At 36.9% G+C, this 19,857-nt stretch overlaps 1 protein-coding gene across 2 annotated transcripts in view; it reads right to left on the minus strand.

Annotated features, from left to right (window-relative positions):
• Positions 1-259: 259 nt before the first annotated feature.
• The window catches only part of TGFBRAP1 (transforming growth factor beta receptor associated protein 1), a 36,343-nt gene continuing 16,745 nt past the window's right edge, over positions 260-19,857 (minus strand). Inside the window, exons 5-12 of one of the 2 annotated variants that reach the window (XM_035558121.2) lie at positions 19,615-19,697; positions 13,739-14,080; positions 12,368-12,425; positions 10,920-11,063; positions 9,727-9,870; positions 7,709-7,868; positions 5,760-6,193; positions 260-4,880 (exon numbers count right to left, since the gene is read on the minus strand). In XM_035558121.2, coding sequence (XP_035414014.1) covers positions 4,692-4,880; positions 5,760-6,193; positions 7,709-7,868; positions 9,727-9,870; positions 10,920-11,063; positions 12,368-12,425; positions 13,739-14,080; positions 19,615-19,697 — 1,554 coding nt within the window. In that variant the 3' untranslated portion in view covers positions 260-4,691. The remainder of the gene's footprint in view (positions 4,881-5,759; positions 6,194-7,708; positions 7,869-9,726; positions 9,871-10,919; positions 11,064-12,367; positions 12,426-13,738; positions 14,081-19,614; positions 19,698-19,857) is intronic. The other variant, XM_035558122.2, reaches the window with a different exon arrangement.

A 19,857-nucleotide genomic window follows, 5' to 3' on the forward strand; every position in this document is an offset into this window, starting at 1 on the left:
GAGGCAAATTAAGGTTTTCCAAGTCTGGAATGGCAGTAGCTACTTTCACTTGAATCTTCAGATTCAGCAAAACCCACCAGTATTGAAGAGTACCTGTTTTTTCATGAACATCCTATACTTGCTGACTTCAGCCTTCTTGTTTGACCACATTTGTTTGTCAGCCACCCAAATGAATTCTATCTACCTCTAAAAAAAAAACTTTGTCTTTCACTTGGCCCTTCACATCCTATTGCTTATGTATCCAGGAACGAATGACAAACATAATTAAAAGTATTTATTAAAAATCAACATATTTATACATTTGTACATTTCACAGACTGCTGTATATGTTCACCAACATAACCATTAAGTCAGAAAGCATTAACAGTACAGATTTCCATCCAAACAAAACTTACTGCAGGGGAACTTCATTTTTATAATCAAACATTGTAGAATGTCATTAACTTTTTTTCCTTTAAAGATAGCAGCACATTTAATTATCAGTGTTCACAGGGCACAAGCCCCAAAGTGTTGTACAGCAGGAGAAAAAGCAGTAAATAGATGCAATGGGAGGAGAGCACACAATGAAAATGTATCAGTTACTGCCAATTATAAACAGCAGGATGTAATAAAAGACTTAGGTCTGTGCTGAATAAAGACTGCGGCAAATTGGGAGAAGTAATAAAATGAAGCTACCTCTTGATTAAACTGTATAAAATAACATCTTTTAATGTCATTCAGGATAGAAGTCTTGCAAATAACAGGTTTCATTATAAAGATTAAGCAGAATCAGGATAATGCTTGTGTGCTCAAATATGTAATGAAGGTCTCGGAAAACATAGACAAACTCCATCTCTACCACCACCTTTCCACAGTTGGCATTATAAGCTTTTCATGCTGTTGATGTAACTAAGAGACATTTTATTGAACAGATATAGATGTGCTAAGGAACATCTGGAACTCTCCAGACTAACACCCATGTCAATTTATTTAGGGCTAGGAAAGGAATATTAATTGGGTAATACAGGTTATAGGTTTTGGAGGTTGGAGTGTGGGCAGTAAAGCCCATTCCCATTGTAGCCTAAGCTCCTGTGCACAACTGAGCCGCTGGAGGACAGGCTGCCCGAAAAAGTCACTTCATTGGTTCTTCTGGTGTACTCTGTATAAAGAAAAATAACTCATGTTTTTCCAGACTTTGAGCCCATTATTCTGATATTATTTACATGATAGCTATCTCTTCAAATCACAGAAATGAAGACTTAAACTCTCCCTAGTCATAAATGTACAGCCGTTACTTTGAACACAGCGCCAGATTTTGGGCAACTTCTTCCCTCTTTTTGTCTTGTAGAAGGAAAAAACTGCACAGGATGACATACACACAGATAATAGACAATTTTTATGAGAGGAAAAGAGGATACACAAAAGAAATAGAAGTGCTTAAGAAGTGTTTTTTGTATGTGTCAGCCACCGTAACAGAGGATGGCTAAAAATAAAGTCAGAAATGCAGCATTTCCTTAATTAGAAATTGTGGTAAATGAGTCTCCATACCTGCAAAAGCATCCGTGTGAGAGACTAACCTCACCTGTTATGCCCAGAATCACAGACGCCCTGTGACATTACAGAAATCCTGCACTAGTGTTTGGATTTCAACACATACAAAATTGAGGACATTCATCAGCAAAAAAAAAAATGATGATAAATTACAAAGAAATATTTTACCAAGAGCTAAATTAAGAAGAAATATTCTGCTTCAATCTCTTTTCTCTAAGGGCAGGTCACATCCCCTGACTGGACAGAGAGAAGAACAAAAATCAGCAGCTTCAAGCTTTACCTCTCAGAGCCCCAAGTCCCTTCAATTTCAGATCTAGAAGGATGGTCAACAAAATAATTTTCTTTCCTGCCTTTATTAATCTAGTTGGCAATTAATCACCAGATTATCATTCCCTCACTGCTCTGTATCCATGTCAGAACTTACCGAAGCAGCAACGCTGTCCCAGCATTTCAGGTATACAAAACTAGAATGAGCAAACTGACAGCACTAAGAAATGGAGGAACGAACTCAGGTTCTCCAATATGAAGTTCTTACAGAAGAGGCGGTGTAGTTGTCCTCCTACGAGGATTTAAGTACAGACACCTTTCACGAGTTTCCTGGTGATAAAATACAGCATCCCACACACCACTCTGACTAAGGGTGCCATCTCCTCTGGCCGTGGGTTATCCCAGTTGCTGAAGTGCTCTACGCGCACTGCAGCAGCATCCTTCACCTGCCACCTCCCTGCTGAGCTCTTGCTCTACCTCAGCCTCATGCTGTTTTTTTTTTTCTTTTTCGTTTTTGCTACCGTGGGACTTTCATATTAGTTCATCCAAGTGAGTTCCAGTATAAAACTCACCTGGGAAAAAAAAAAATCTAACAATGTATGAAACAAATGCTAATACTTTTTCCAGTCCCCATTCCTGGAGGGCTAAAAAGGATAGATCTCCCATCTTCAACAATCACTTTTTGGTCATCAACGATTGCAGATATGCTACCTTGCGTTACTCCTATTTCTGTATTTGTTCTGTATGTAGAAATAGACATTTGTTACTGCTACGTTTTAGCCAATGTAAAAAAAATGGAAAAATCATTAATATAAATAGTTTATATTTTTCAGCCTTACCTTTTCATGCAATAACAATTAAGAATTTTCTTATGGTCTGGAATAATATGATCTCTAATCCATTGCAACACTAGTTGACAAAGACTAAGTTTGTTCATCACTATCTAGCAGCCAGAATTAGTCTTAACCATGGAGAGTGATGTTTGCTTTAATACCTCCTTATTAGATAGGAACAAAGAGCACACTGAGGATGCTTGCAGCAAAATAAAGTATTTCTTATGAATTGCATGCTACTATACACAGAAAGTTTATCAGATCTTTGAAAGGTCACTGCCTCTCTATCAGCAAATATTATGAGGACAGGGAACTACAAATTTGTCTCTCATCACTGTTATTTGTATACGTTTGAAAACCATGAATACAAGATACAGAACCTGTTCGTATCAATGAAACACAGGAGAATCACTCATAATAGAAGTCAGAAGTGACAGAGAATGTCTTTTTTTGAAGGTGCTTTTCACTAAATGTTTACATACCTTAGTAGAAAGAGCTAAACTTTTTTTAACCCAACACAATGGCTATACTTTTCTGATTTCTGATTCAGGAAAGAGAAAGATCCAAAGGACTTTTGCTTCAAATAGAAAGAAATGGATATCCTGGATGTAGTCTGGTTGCCCATTCCTGGATGCAACACAATGTTTATGGAAAGGCTGGCTTATGAAACAGCCTTATAACACTTCTGAGACTTCTGCTGAGACCGCAACTAGATGATATCATGCAGATGATCCACTTTACGGGAAGTCTGAATTCTGATTTGGAACACTAAAACAGTAAGAAGCCCTACTGACTGTCAGCTGCATGCTGTTCACTGTTTATTAGAGCATTAAAAAATTGAAAGAAATGCTTTGACTTTGAAATTCTTAACTTTTATTTAAAGTCATCATTTTCAAATCTTTTTTTTCTGGGACGCTGCTTCTTTTAATTTGCTTTAAAATGGTTAAACAGCTCATCCTGGCAGTTAAATATTTTTTGTTGTCTGAAAAGCTTTAGTTTACAGAATGTTTTGTAGAATACAACAAATCCAGTACCCCTGTAGTGCATCTTTGTAGATTTGCTCCCAATTATACCACCTTTCCATGATTCTGATTGCACGAAGTCATCCACAGGTACTAACACCCATTCTTGTGGAGTTTCAATCTGCTTAAGTTATGTTATAGCAAACATTTAGCATGTAACCTATATGCTTATGCATCAGCTACATCCTTATCCTCCAAGGAAACTCTATGATAGGATCAATTTATTCAACTGTATGTACAGTATATTTGCATATTAATAAATAAATCAATATTAAAGTATCTTCCCCATATAAAAGTGACTACAGTCTGACCAGACAATCTGACTTCATTTTTTTCTTCCGAGCACAGCTGTGTGACCAAGGCAATCAGTTTCCACTCAGTTTACTACAGTAACTGTAGGAGTAGAAACCTAACAGACCAGTGCTCAAGTTTAAATTCTATACAGCAGAGGAGAGGGGAAGGAAATAAAAGTACTAAAAAGTGCAAAAGCCAATGACTCGTAGAGCAAAGAACAAGTTCATAACGTGATCCTGGGGAAGAGAATCCAAAAGAGGACATGCTGCAGCAAACATCATAACCAAAGTATGTTTTTGTCCTGATAGTCAGCTGCATTATCCCAGTCTTGTCATGTAATGCTCCAAGAATTCCAACTTCAAGAGATGCCATCTCCACCTCTACATGTTTATCAACACCACATTCAGTGCAAAGTGACATTTCTGAAAATAACTGTTTACCTTGTCTCCATAACATTCATCCTTACTGTGAAGAAAAGGCTTGCTTTCTTTGTCTGTTTATTACTATGTACAGAATAGACTATATTTACACCTCTCTGTGGTAGTGATTTTTTTTCCTGTATCAACATTCATTAGAAATTTAGAAGGCAAGTGGCCATATTTTATGTTTATGGAATTCTTCCCATTAACCCAAGGACTATCTGTTCATTTTGATTTATACTTAAAGTAGCTGCACTTTGTTCTTTTTTCCAGCCCACTTTCAACGGGGTGTAAGTCATGGGAACTTGTGGGATCTGGAACATATTTCAAGTCTGATTGCTGGAGCTGGAAGAGCGATGAGCCACGTTTGAATTCAGACGTCTGTTTGCAGCACAGTGTGTGTGGACCATAACCCCATTCGGGTATCTTACAAATACAGGCTCGCAGAAAGGATTTTGGCACACTTGACAGACTTTTTTGTCCGAAAGGAGAATTGGGGTTCCTTTTTGTTTGACCTAAGGTAAAAAAATCCAGACATGAATCTAGCAAGGAAGGAAAACTAAGATGCAGTAAAATAAAACAAAACAGATCATTGGTAACATCAACATATCATTACAAACACAGTCAATGACATAGGTGGCAAAAAAAAAAAAGATTTAGCTTTTTAAGACTATTTAACTTGAAATTCAATTTCCACATTCATGCTAGTTTATTTTCATGCTTCTTCCTAATCTTTTTTAATTGTTTTTCAAAGAAAGGCACTCACACATTTAATATAGCTAAAAACCTGCAACAGCTTCCTAAACAAGGACACACAACAACTCAACAGCAAACCGAGTACTGTCAAATTCTTGTCGCAGACAGATTAAGCTGGATAAACTTTTATTAGAACAAGACAAATTTAAAAATCCACTGGAAACTTTAAGCAACACAGCTCTATAGTTAGGAATAGAAGAATGCTTCATAAGTGAATTTATCACTAAGCAAAGACTGACAAACTTTAATTGACGCCAAGTGCTGTGCGTTAATGCCAAGCTTTCTTGCAACTTCTCACAGGGCTCAATCCTAGCAAAAAAATGCTCCGTTGTTAGAAAAAACTGAAAGAGCTTCATTAATCTAGAAATCTCAGATTCATTTTAATTCAGTCCACAAGTTCAAAGTTGCTCCTATTTCTAGGCTCCACCTCCCCTTGTTTTACTGAGAAAGCATAAAATTGACTCTAGCAGCCATAGCAAAAAAAAAAAAAAAACAACAATAAATGCACCAATTAAAATTGGCAAGGACCCTATCTCAACTTTCTCCTAACTCTTGAAGTGTCTGACTATAATTAAGATACATTGCAAATACATAATAAAGCTTCAAAGTGCCTCCATTACAAACAAACAAAAACCTACCTTCTCGTATTTGTAGATCAAGTTTTCGGCTTGTGCTAACCCAAGTGCAGCCTGAGTCATTCTTTTTGTATGAATGCTTTGCCTCACCGCTCCGGCCAGGAAGGGGGAAAGGAGCTGCACTGACCAGCTGTCAGGCACCAGCTGCAAAACCAGAGCTGCATCAAACTCAGCAGCGTGGTTATTCAACAGATCCACAGCAGCCATGACTAGCGCATAATCCGAAGCGCCTGGATTTAGATATACCGACAGCAGCATATGGAAAAGCCTCCGTCTGTACTGCAGATCTCTGTTCTCAGAGTTCCATATACAGTATTCTTCAGCAGCATGGAAGTCCTTTAACTTATGGACAAGGATATGCAAAGCCTTCTCATGTTCTTCTAGTTTTCCATATAAAATTGCACTTTCCATATGAAGGTCCGTGCCACGGACTTTGTCTGTTAAATGAGAAACAAGGCAACGTTTGCTCAGTGGAGGAGAGAACACTACTACTTCTCCCAAATTCAATGTAGACAAGCCCACAGTAAGCTCAGTTCCCACGAATTTTGCAGAGGTGCTGGCAGCTGTATAGAGGACAGATATTTATAAGTAAAAGAATGCACACAGCACTTAAAAGAACACCACAAACTAAGGAAGAAGAAATTCCTAAATAACAGGTGATAAAAACCAGTATTAGGAGTATCTTTTAAAATTCTACCATGTGAGTTTTGCATGGTCCAGCCCACACTGCTACCATGTACGATAAACCCTAAGATGAAACTGCAGTATTTTTAAGCTCTGCGCCTGTCAAATATTATAGAAAAATACAGATACTTTAAAGTCTGTAAGAGACACTAAAGATCAAATAGAGTCCTCTTCTTAAAGAGAAAGGCTACAAACCCTTAATCCAGCCTGGCAGTTTAACCTTCATATGTTAGCAACAGGCATGATAAAAGGTATGGATAGACAATATTTCTTTTTTTTTTTTTTCTCCCCAAAACTGTTTTAACTGTTTTGTTTTTCAAAGAAGGAACACACAAGCACGCACTGATCTCATCTTTATGTAAGATAAGAAATAAGAAAACCTATTTTCTGAAATACACTGATTTCAAGAGAATAATCCAAGCTGTAACTCTTACTCTGAAAAACATAAAGATGAGTAAGAGTTTCAATCAGTATGTTATACTTGTACATTACTTGTTATATAATATTTTGTTGACTAGAAAGGCAAGGAGGCAGCAAATGTTATTTCATTATTTTAGTTATTACTCATCTGTTTCTATTTCAACAGCCAGCAGATTTTTCCCACTGACTTTCAGAAAGTATTTCACATCTTTCAGTACAAGAAGCCATTTCCCTTTTATCCATTGGAAGGTACATTAAAAAGCAGGCAAAGAAGCACTGGCCTGAGGTATTTTAGCTCAACTGTTGCTTGCCTTATACTACAAATAAGATATATACTGTTCTTTTCACTTAAAAAGGATCCTCTTTTTCTGCACAGCATGAAAACCAGTTTTCAGGGCAAGAGGCAGTTATGTACAACAAAAGCCCTAGTAATCAGACTCCTCAAAGCTTTTCTGTAGTTCACACTAATTGAGAAACAGACTGCTTAACAAATAAACTTTTAACTTTTCCATTTGCAAAAGATTGTCACATGTTACATGCACATCATTAAAAAGAAACCGAGTATAAATTAAGATACTGCATGAAGATACGTTTTCTATCTGGTTACATGCTCTGTGTTTGATGAAGTGGCAAACATACCATTCTGATTGATGAACTCAGATCAAAGGGAACAGTAACAGCCGTTGTATTTGCTGAATTACCTTGAATTTGAAATAAGTGTATTTGGTTGATAGGCTTACCATCTAGAAACCTCAAATACTTTATTTTTTTTTTATCCATAAGAGAACTTTATAAATGCTGTATGTTAGCTCCAGCAGGAAGCAAAGTTACAGAGAAGTGTGTCTTACCCAAAATAAAGTGAACTCTATAAAGATCAGATTTTTGAAGAAGACTGCGTAGTTTCGACAGAAGTTCAGTTGTTTCTGTACAATTATCCGTGGTCACAGATTTTAGCTGAAGTATTGCCTCCAAATACAATGCAGCTAGGTGAGTATGATACTTTTCTTTCTACAAATGAAAAGAGCAATGTTAGCTCAGTTTACAAAGACAACTCCTTCTCCTCAATGAACCCTTCAATGAACATTTACATAATTACACAGAAATGTTTAAGTTCATTCATTCAATTCAGATCATTCAGAAGTCTTTTGTTCATGCAGATAGACAACTTATTCAGACCAGCTTTACCAGACAGGATACGCTCTATGTACAATACTGGGTTCTCTACATCAACATGACAGATTTCTGAAATATAGATATGACATCTTGTTCCTAAACCCCTTTTCACCTAAAGTAAACAGGATTAATAAATAGCTTTTCATGTGCAAAAATTATTTCCTTTCAAAATCTCATCTAATGAAAGTCAATACGGTAAAACAGATCTCTCTCCTTTGAGTATAAGGATGTTCACTCTTCTCCTCCTGTATCCCTAGTTTAAAATAATTTTGGCTTAATACAGTTTTCACCATCTTCAGGTAAGTTCTTTGACCTTTTCTATTTCTGCAATAAAATCTGAGAAAGCCACCACCAGAGGCAGACAAGCACTCTGACAGCACAATGCTTTTTGCATTATTCATTACCTCATATTCGTCAAAACAAGCTGATGATTTGACTACTGTTTGAAACATTCTCACTAAAGCAGTCATAATAATCTAGTACTTTCCAGAGAGCAATTAATTTTATAACCCAGCCTTTACTAGCAGGTAGTAATAAAACGATTTAAAAGTTAATTTGAAAACATTCATAACATTAGAAATAGTACATTAATTGTTAAGTGTCATACACGTGGGATATCTGAAAGAGCAACAGAGGGAAACCATTGACCTAGTATGTACATTTTAAGAATGTAGATTCATGAACTGTTCAGATTTACTGAGTTTCTTTGCTATTTCTTTGTATTCATTTTTTGCAGGCTAAAGTAACTTTTCCTATGCTTAAAATGTCTCATATCCAAGTATTATAAAGTTTTTCTGCTTCTGTATTATACTTAAAAATCCCACCAATGATAGAATAATGCAGTCACTACAACTAGTAAACAACCTTTGGACATTCAACATAGAGATGCTTGCAATTCTACAGAGCGAAAGATGCATGTTTTAATTTTATTTCTTCTTCAGATCTTTTCAGAAGGAGAGAATAAAACATACCTACTTTTAACATACTGAATTAGCAATTTTAATATATTACTGCCACTGTGCAATAGGATTAGCAGTTGCTCAACCAATTTTCTATGATCTTACTGGAGTTGCACTTTATTTTTTTTAAAAAAGAGAGAAAAAACTATAAATCAGTGACATTCTCTAATGGGGAAACTACACCACAGTAAGTTTGAATGTTTGAAAGCAATAAATGACACTTAAAAAAATATGGCTTCCAGTGATCAATATACAGTCAATTCTGAAAGACTGAGTACACTCTTATGTTTCACCTTCTCCCATGCACTTTGTAGGCGGCTCAAAGTTCTGTGTGTCAACAACTCCTTATTTGAGGATGTATAGTTCAGTCTGAATGAATGCCATAGTGAATATGCAAGCATCCCAGAGAAATTTTGATTTAAGTATCTTAAATCACTGTTTGTGGACTGAACCTCACCAGTGACACAGAAAAGCAAGCGAGAATCAGATGTAGAAAAACTGACAGGAGGTAAGCAACTGTCTTGCCATCATGAAAGTTGAAAAGTTATAAACAGAAGGCACTTCTCCGCTCCTCATCTTCTAGTTTAACCTTACAACACTCAGAAGAGAAAGAGTGACATAAAAAGCCTTCAAATTATGCTTATTTCTTCTAGCCTTTGGCTATTTTCAGAGTTGCTCATCATACGCATAGGATTCAGAGTATAGACTATTTTTGGTATTTTTGTAGGACTCACCTCTATTTTTCTTTCTAATACAAGATGTTCTAGATATTTAACACGTGCTTTAGGGTATTTGTTAAGGCAACTGATGATATCATCTGGATTGATGTTTTTCTCCTGTTCTTCCAAAGACCTTTTAGTAAAAATCTGTACTCCAACCTAGAAAGAGATAATTGTATTTAGGATCTTACTGACAACCATTTTATTACCATTTCACTATCTACTTAATAGCGCTATCAAATCAGTTAGTACATTATTCAGAAAATAGACAATGTAAAAACTCACTCACACCATTAAGATTACACTACTTTGTGCTTAAAGTGATCTTACCTGCTCCTATCTCCCTTACCTCATTTGGTGTTCTATACATTGCCAATACAATGTATTATTCTATATTGTTCTATATGTGTACCTTTCATTAGGCATAATCTATTCCACCTACAAGAAGTATTGAACAGATCTGGATAACAACAGAACAAGATACTTCAGTCCTTTGTAGCAATAAAGCATAAGTTGGAGACCAGGATGTTTACAGCCTTCTCCCTCTGTGCATATCATCACCTTTAAGAAACTTCTACAATGACCAAAATCAGAGTTGAGAAATCTGGCCATTACATGCAATAACTGAGCTTTTAATTAATATAGATTAGGTAGCAATCAGTTCCAACAGCACAGACTAATACAGCATAAAACATCCCACTTCACACCACAGTACACCAACAGATGTTTCAAAACTCTATTTTTAATTTTCGTGGAGTAAGTTAATTTGTTTAGCAATGAGGTATTGTCTTGAATGAAGGCTAGTTATTTTATAATTCCTATAATGTAAACAGGTAATACCCTTCACTGAAATCCTTTTATATATGAAAAAGCAACAGCAGCTAACATCTTAGATGAAGTTTTTTTTTGAAGGTCTAAAAATTATCATAGAAATGTGAAAAAAGATTATATCTTTCATTGTTCAGACTGACCTAAGCTTTGTTTTCAGAAAAAGAAAAGGCAAATATCACTAGCATAGGGATTGCTAACAGTGGGACTTAGAAGAATTGAGAAGAAAACTTTTAGGTTTCTATCAGTTACTATTTACTACTTACTAAATATTCAGCAAAAATGGTCCAATCAGCATTGATACAAACATTATTCAACACCCAAACATTGCTGCAGCATTATATATATGATGATCTGGAAAAAGTACACCAATTACAAACCTCTTCATTTTTTTGTAAAACCCATTCAGAGTATTTCCACACTAGATCTTGGTCTGAGCAGAATGTAAGGAAGTCTACTATATATTCATAGAGATCTGAACGTGTAGAATCTTCAATGTCTCCGTCAACTATCTGCACCCATAACTGCAAAAAAAAAGATTCAAGTGCTTAAAACACGTACTGTCTTCTAACTCAAGATGTATGCAAGCCACTACAACACTTAGTAGCAGCCGTTGGTACTTGTAACAATTAGAAAGGGCTTCTAGGAACATCAGTTTTAAGGGACCACACTGGCTGCTAAATTCATACCTCCTCTCCATCAGTCTTTTCTTGTGCCTGCCATATTCAACTAGTTCCAACCCCGTAACATGTGAATTCTCACTATCTGAGAATGACTAGCAGAAGAACTGAGGTGGAGGTACACCAACCACAAAGCAAGTTTTTGATAAGAATCCTTTTCTCTGGTACAGTCTACTTTTCACGTTTTCTGAGCATGCAAAATAAAAGCAAATGTTTCAAACAGTTTGGAAAAAAAAAGACATGTTCTTCTTTTATTTTGACTGAAGAACTTTAATCACTGTGTGAGAGGATTTGCTTTTAGTTCCAATTTTAATTTGTGTAAAAATTGCCACATCTAGCAGACCAGTTTTAGCAATAAACTTTGCTCCTTGAAACAACCAAAAATATATCTTGTATGCAACAATGGAGCTTCCTGGTTTGTTTCCTTACTATCTTTCTGCCCAGGAAATTACTATTTACATCTAATTGACTTGAATACATTTGACATTAACTGCAATAAACATACTCTAAAAGCCACACAGCAAACTGTTTAGATACTAGATATGCCCTGAGATACACATTATTTATTGATCAAGCACATCTTTCTAGATGAAGTTTTTCAGACGCTAATAACAAAACTGTTTAGTCTGCAGTCTGTAAGCCACCACTGGTCTTAATGACATCAGAAGGGGGTCCCTAAAGGAATTACTAAATCAGTTGAAACTCAGAAATATTGTAAATTACGTCCTAACCTGGCAATGAGCAGTGAACAAATTCCCAGTTGCCATCAGTGTCTGTCATGAGATTACATTACTGCTTTGCTCTGTGCATACAGACTGATCAGCACAGGATATATCCTAAAGTCCCTCAAACACCATTTAAAGTGGTATCTTAATGATTTTAGTGCTTCTGTACGTCTTTAAAGAGCATTAACATTATGGTATGAACAGTTTTGATTAAGAACAGGATACAAGCATGCAAAGCACTGTCATCTTCAATAAGTGAGAGTCTTTCAGATCTAACATATTAATTCACTCAAGGAAGTCTTAGCATATGTTTCTCATATATACACGTCACTATCCAAAACGTGAAGTCAGCACCTCAGATTTTTATCTCAGACATAGGATTTTGGAATGGTTTACAGATGACACTAAAAGCTTTATTCTGACCTGAAGTGCTGCAGCATCTTGACCGTTGTAGTGATACAGGAGACCAAGGGCAAAATACCTGTATAAAAAGAGAAAACAGTTAAAATTGTTAGATCTTCCCTACTAATATCTTTATCATTTGATTAACAAGGAACGTAACAGTTTCTTACAGTGAGACTTGTATGACATAGCCATGTCTACATTCAAGGGAGAGAAGTTCTGTCCTAGAAAAGTGTCTGTTTCTCTCTAATGATAGTTTCTAGTTACTAGCTCCAACTTGAACAGTGACAAACTACTTGTCAAATTAGAGATGATTCCCTTGCTGTTCTTTGAATTTCACATACACACCTAACAACTCCAAATAAGAAGTATTCATCCAATAGCTAATCATGTCTTTAAAATCAAATTTGTATGATGCTTTTACTTAAAAAACTCTGTTTCACTATCAGAAACATTTTCTTTAGTGCAACACAAAATCAAGTCAGGCAAGGAAGAGCTTTGTACAGTACACCCACACAGAGGTGTTTTAGTGTACTGTAATACAAATGAAGCTGAAGTTCTATAATGGCTGTTCCCACAAAATGATGCTCCACACTTCACATTTGCAAAAGCTTGCCATGCAAAGCATGCATACCAAGAGGATTCAACAAAATACCTAAAAGAAATGAAACCACTTTAAGTCTACTCACAATTAAAGACTCCTTGTCACCACTGTAGTTGCTACTAATGTACTACATATTTTAAAGAAATGAAATCCAAGACAGAGACACTACCTACGACTGGAATAATTTACACATTTACTATCTGGTGTTTCCTGTTTAATGACTAACACCCAATTCTCCACCCACTGGCATTTCTAAATTGAAGTCACTTGCAGCCAATTTAAGCAGTGTCCTTTTAGTGGATCAGTGGGAGTTCAAAATTCAAAAGCAAGCCTTCCTTCCCTGAATAAAGGAGTATAATTTAAAAGCCACTAGTTAGTAGATAGTTTCTCAATGTTTTGAGGCATCTTCTCCTTCTGTCCAAAACATCAAGAGTATTACTACTGCCTCTATTCATTTCCCACATCATCATGAGATCAAATAAATTGCTTGCCCTCCCACCCCCCAACCAAATCCTTACCAAAATTATTTTTGTGCTGAACACAAAGTTTCAGGGAGAAAACTGTATTTACCAGCATAGGACAGAATGAATTTTCTTCACTTCAGACTACCAATTAATACCTTTCCCCTGAAATTTGTAAATGCTCACAAGTAAGGCCAAATTGTTTTTTGGACCTGAAGCTGGAGAAACTGCAAAGATTTGAACACATTGCTCTAAAATTCAACAGCGTTTAAGACAAACAAGTTCCCTCCTGATCTCAAAGGTACCTTACTCAAAAAATCCACTCACTTTTTGTGCTTTTCCAGGCAGGCTGCGCTATCTGTTAAAAGACAAAAGTTCTCCGAAACTAGCAGATCTAGCAGGCTTTCGTGATTCGCCTCTGCATATAACTTGAGTAAAGCTGTGTCGATGTCTTCCTTATAGCCATTTGCAACCTCAGTGCTGCGGACTTCATTCAAGTAACTCATGAGGAATCGTTTGCATTTTGTCATCTTCTCCTGGTCCCCTTGGGTCAGCTGGTTGAGGTCAGCATACTCATGCAGAGGGGGATGAGACCGTATAAATGAAGAGGAAGTAGGCAACAGGAAGGGGTAGAGAGAGATCAGCTCCCGGACATCAAGCTGGCCGCTTCTGCAATTACAGTGTCAAACTAGATGAAGCAAAAAGAAAGAAAAAGTATACATAGGCACAAAAAAAAAAATAACATTCTGGGAACGTGTGCTTAGAGTTAGGACACTAACAGGTCATCAGTTTCTGAAAGCTACTGCCTTCTACACTGGAGAAAATACCTTTAGAATAAATTTGGATTTTTTTTTTTGACATTTCTACCCAAATTTGTTATTCTTGATACTCTAGAGGTGTAAAAGAACTCAGAGACTGGCTAAGCTTTTGCTTTTGACATCCTACAGCTATTTGGTGGCACACACAAAAGTCATCTGAATAGGCCCAGTGCTCTTCCCAGCAGTATCATAGATTTCATCAATACATTATGGTAGTTAGCGTGTTGATTGAGGCAAAAAAGATGGAGATGGTGAACCCTTTCATGCAAACCATGAAGACTGTGCAAGTGTAATTCTGCAGAAGACAGGCATCTCCCATAGAGAACTGAAGTTTTCAGAACATGTTTGGATGATGAAAATGTTTTCCCCACCTCTGAAATGCACCAGATTCCTCCTTCAGCTTACTTCTTTAGGAGGCTCTGAAAACGAACCGTGGGTACTAACTATGCATCCCTCTAACCAGTAAGAGGAAGTCTATTCTGCAGGCTTACATCAGTGTCAAATACCAGCAGGAGGCTTTTCCCTTCACATGTGTAGGGCATCTATACCCTATCTAGGAGCAGGCTTTAACACAGAGATGTTACCCGAAACATTTTTCTTTCTAACCCATTGAAGAAACTACTCAAGCATTGGTAGAAAGAATGTTGTGACAGAAGAATAAAACCAGAATTTTGTTCACATGTGGCAAATACCTTCCTGATTTTCACAGCTAGAATGATTCTTCCTCCTAGGCCTTGCTATAAAAGAACAGCAAGAAACCAGGGGTTATGATTCAGTTCCCTGTCAAATTCATTACTCAGAATTCATCTTTAAATATGAATAGTCCTGAACTGCAGAAGATACTGTTGCTGAAAAAAACCTCAAAAGGAACTTCTCAAGTTCTTCAAAATAAATCCTGTTTAGTTACTATTTTGTTGCAAATAAAACTGAAATAGTTTTGATCCACCAGTGATCAGCAACCTCAGAAAGACTTTCCCTTCACAAACTTGACTGGAAAGTATCCCAAAAGCAAACAAGTCATAACTATGAAAGCAGATGAAGCAGGAAGATTTTTACCTTCTGCAGGCAATCAAGTGTGAAAGATCTGGGCAACCTGCTCTAGCTGGCCCTGCTTGAGTAGGGACCTTCAGAGGCTATTTCCAACCTCAACCTGTGATCCTACCAGGTGGGTTAATCCCTCCTTTACAGTTCTGAAGCAAGGAAAGCAATACGGTATGCCTCAAGTTGTTCACTTCTTACCAGAGAAATTATTCCAAAACCATCCAGGAAATATGAACTGGTAAGAAGCATCTCCATGGCAACATTTTTTTTTTTTTTAAGTTCTAAATAATTATTTAAGAGCATCCTTTGGCTACTAAATCTGTACTGTAAGAATGAAATTCTAGGAGACAGCAACAACAGCAAAAAATTTAAAAGCAGTAAGTACCCTGTCCAGAACCTAGTGACCGCAACGCATGAAAACAGCAACGTAGAAAGCAGAAGTCCGCAAGAGAAAAAAATCTGAATACGACAAACCTTCCTGTGAAAAGAGGTTTGAAAAGAAAGTTTTTCCAATTCATACACAGAGCTCCTACTGCCTAAAAAAAACCCAGCTCTACACTAGAAAGGCCAACCACTAATAAGAAGCAGTGTTCATGTCTACTTTGCAGATTCCTGCAGTTGAGGTTTCCTTTTAATTCCTCATTTCAGACTTTGTATTTGGTTTTGAAAGTTTTAGATCCACATTACGTGGAACTCACAGGTTGATGAGATTTATTTATTTTTAAAGAGGCAGAACAACCAAGAAATAGCAAGTTCTGTCAGTGGCATGATCTGACAGTTCAAAGAGCATTTGGGCTTACATTAATGTAGTTGCAGCTCTGGTTAGTTCAACTACTCCACAAAATTAAGACAGGAATAATCCTATTTTAAATAAACAAGACAGACGGGGTCTTTTTTCTACAAGATTCTTCACTGATTTATGATAGAACACAAAGCTAATCCATAACTTGAATAACATCAACAGTCCAGTCCAAATTTGTACAGAAGCAAGAAGTCTTGTTAAATCCATGGAAATTAAAGTACAGACAGACAACAGTTTCCTTGTTGGACATGCTTTCACGTACTTGGATATGGCCTAAGTTTAGATGGAGACTATGGCCATGGAGAAGTTAAAAGTGCTGTATTTAACATGCCACATTTAACAAGTTTTAGAACATTTTTCAACTTCCACAGTTGCTGAGGTTCTGCACCCTTTCATCTTACCATCTAACTTTTCCTAAATGAGGAAGTAGTCAGTTACTTCACCTCTGAACTTCATGGATTCTGGCCTTAATGGCCATCTGAACGTCAGAAGGAGAACCAAAATCAGCTGCCAACGTGGTTAGGCCACGCCTTGGACTGTGAATCACCAGTGGTTCTCTCAGCAGGTCTGATTTGAGCTCAGATTGTACAATTTTGTTCTCCCCACAGCAATGGTAACCGGCAATCAGGCAACCTCCTTAAAAGCTAAGCATCATTCAGAACAGACTTCTTCAGAGACATAGCAAATACTAAACAATGGCCCCATCTGCATGAATGGGTAACATTCACCTCAAGGCTCATGGCTCCTGGGAGCTGCAATTTTTGGCTTGGTCTTTTTCCACTGTTTTTGAAGGAAATGGTTTAAGAAGAGAATTACAAATAGCACCTTCCCTTAGAATATTTGAATTTTCAGCTTCTAAGGTTTAGCAAAATATAGCTAGCCACTTACTAAAATGTAGAAGACAAGCTCTTAGCACTGACAGTTTGATCTGTCTTAAAAGGCAACTTCCCTCTGAGTAATTCTGCATTAAGTCTTTTCTGGCTTTATGTTTACAAACTGCACAGTAGGCAGAATTTACAAGACGTGGGAAAATTCAGGTCCAAATTAAGACTCCTAAATTTACAGGTATCAGAGATGTCAATGTAGCCTACGTAATTTGGCTGTTTTACCCAGATCTCACTAGCTGTAATGGAAGCTTACTTAAGATGCAAACCTCACAGTAAGTCCTACTTCTTATGTATCCGAGTATAGTTACCAGCTTTTTTTTTTATTTTTTATTCTTTTTTTTAAACCTTCCTAGTGTAGGAAAGAACTTAGCTAGAAGTCCATCTATGTCTCCTCCCATGTCAGACAATATTACAAAAAGAAGAGTTTATACTTTGATTTGTTAGTTTAATCAATCTGTCAGATTTGTTAAACTGTCAGATGTAAGCAACACCTAACCAGGGAAAGGACATAAGCAAATACCACAGAGAAATAGTTTCACTGTGGCATCTATACCAACATCTCAGCAAAATAACTAGAATTCAATAAACAGCCTGCTAAGCATGCTGTTTGGTCTAACTGCATGCAAACCCCTCATGACAGCAACACGAAATAGCATGATTTGTAAGTTATAATGGATTGTATGGTGCTAATAACAACTGAATCTGTCAGACCAAAAAAAAGTTTTATCGTTAACAGCATGCTCAATTTAAGGTTGATAAATTCAGCTAAAAAATAAAACCTCTTCCCTTTGTTGAGCTATTTCAGTTTCAATACAGCTAGCATTTCCTTCCTTCTTGTCAACGTTCTCCAGTATTTTGAAGTATCAGCATAACCTAAAGGACCTCAGCAGGAAAACATTCCTCCTAGAGGTTTCGGTATCTAAGAACTATGACAGTAAGCGTAAAGTAACTATCTTGACAAGGTTAACCAAGGCTTATTGGTGCAAGAAAAAACACCTGTAGTCCACTGCAACTATTTCCCCAGCTAATCTATAACTCAGATACTTTCTGAGGAATGAGATGATCTCACTTGAAATTTGGCCAGAAGCAGACCCACATCACACCAGTTTGTTGGAGCTACTGATGACACTGCTAAATCTATCTTTTCCTCAGACAGACATCAAATTGCCCTTTGGCATTTTAACACGAGTTATTTCTGACTAACGCTAGCCTGAAATACCTCCACAGCAACAGAGATTGGAGGAAGTGTTTGCGTGGATTGCCATTATCTTTCCCATTTTTCCTTCAAACGTCAATAAGCCTTAAATGAACAAGACTGTCTGAGTGTTCAGTCAATGCATAACCAGATATTATATGAACTGGGTGTAACGTCCTGGACTGAAAATCAGAGATCCTGCATTCTACAAGGAGTTTTCAGTCACCCAAGTATTTACGGCTTACACACGGCTGGTCAGAAGGAATGCTTGTCTGTACTTTCTCCCCCCAGCAAAGACTTTTAGCAGCTTATGAACAGCTGTTCTGCTTTGGAATAGCAACTTTCAGAGGAAGGGAACACCCCAGGATGCTGACTCAACTCCAAAATTCATGCTTGGACAGGAAGTTCTCATTAAACACATTTCTTCTGATAAAGAAGCTTGCACAGTACCATTCATTGAAGCTCATTTGTCAGATAGACCACAAGCTGGATGGGTGCTGAATAACTGATCTTGGCTATTTCATCTCCATTGGTTGTGGCCAGAACAAGTTGCCCATAGACACTGTTCAGACCTTTGGTGTCTTTCTCCAATTTTCACCCAGTGTTTCCCATTACCCTGGAGAGCAGTAGGCAAAATGGAAAATTCCTTCTCCAGTAGTAACTTTGCCCAAAGCTTCACTTTCCTTGACACATTTCTATTAACCCAAGGACAACCTTTTTTCCTCCCCTATAGCATACAAGTCTACCACTTACAGCAAGTTGTTTAACCATAACAATTCTATTTCATAGGCTCTCAACTGATTTGAAATGAATTTCAGCAGATAAAGATTCTCATATGTAGTCACCATGGATTACAATAACTCTGCACAGCTTCCCTGCACAGAATGAGGTGCTGCTAGCCAAAATGAAATTATCAAATGAAATAAAGATAAAAGCAGTCAAAAATGCTGTTTATGGAGTGAAAGTGGATTACCAAGGTCATTGTATAAACAAGGGACTGTTGAAACAGCTGAGTTGGGAAGGTTTGTACAGACTTCCAAAAGAATTGTTAAAAACAACTTCAGTAGCATGATTCTCAATAAAAAGTGCAGTTGTGTCAACTGTATGTACATTGCAACTTTTTGTTAAAAAAAGCTTTTCTTCTTAAGAAGAGACATGCCACAGTGCACACTCAGTAATAACACCTTGAACTTCATATGCATGGAGTCAAAAAGTCTCTACACAATCAAACTACAGGATTACAGCCTTAATGCTGCTGTTAGTATACAAAAAAAACAGTTGCATTAACTCTTCAAATATTAAATTGTTTCAATCTTACTCTGCTTTTCCCCCAACAAAGCTATTTTATCACACTGATCTCCAAACTGCATTAAAAAACATTCAATTGATTAAGTGCTTTTAAAACCAAGAATGCTAACTCCTTATTTAAAAAAATAATATATTTCTTGTCACACAATTACCTGAAGAGCTCTTTTGCTTCAAGGAACTGAAGCTGTGCAAACTGTATAAAACCTGCTTGCTGCAGGATTCGTTTGTACATTACCTATGAAAGACAAGAGGGGAAAAAAACATTATTATATTTGTAAGGAGCTATTCGCATGGTACTAGTCATAGCTGTAATAAGTACCTTATAAAATCACTGAACACATGATCTTCAAGCAGGACCATCAAGTTAAATGCAAAATAAAGCCTTGATCTTCCAC

The sequence above is a fragment of the Cygnus atratus genome, chromosome 1, assembly GCF_013377495.2.
Source record: "Cygnus atratus isolate AKBS03 ecotype Queensland, Australia chromosome 1, CAtr_DNAZoo_HiC_assembly, whole genome shotgun sequence".
Lineage (NCBI taxonomy): Eukaryota > Metazoa > Chordata > Aves > Anseriformes > Anatidae > Cygnus > Cygnus atratus.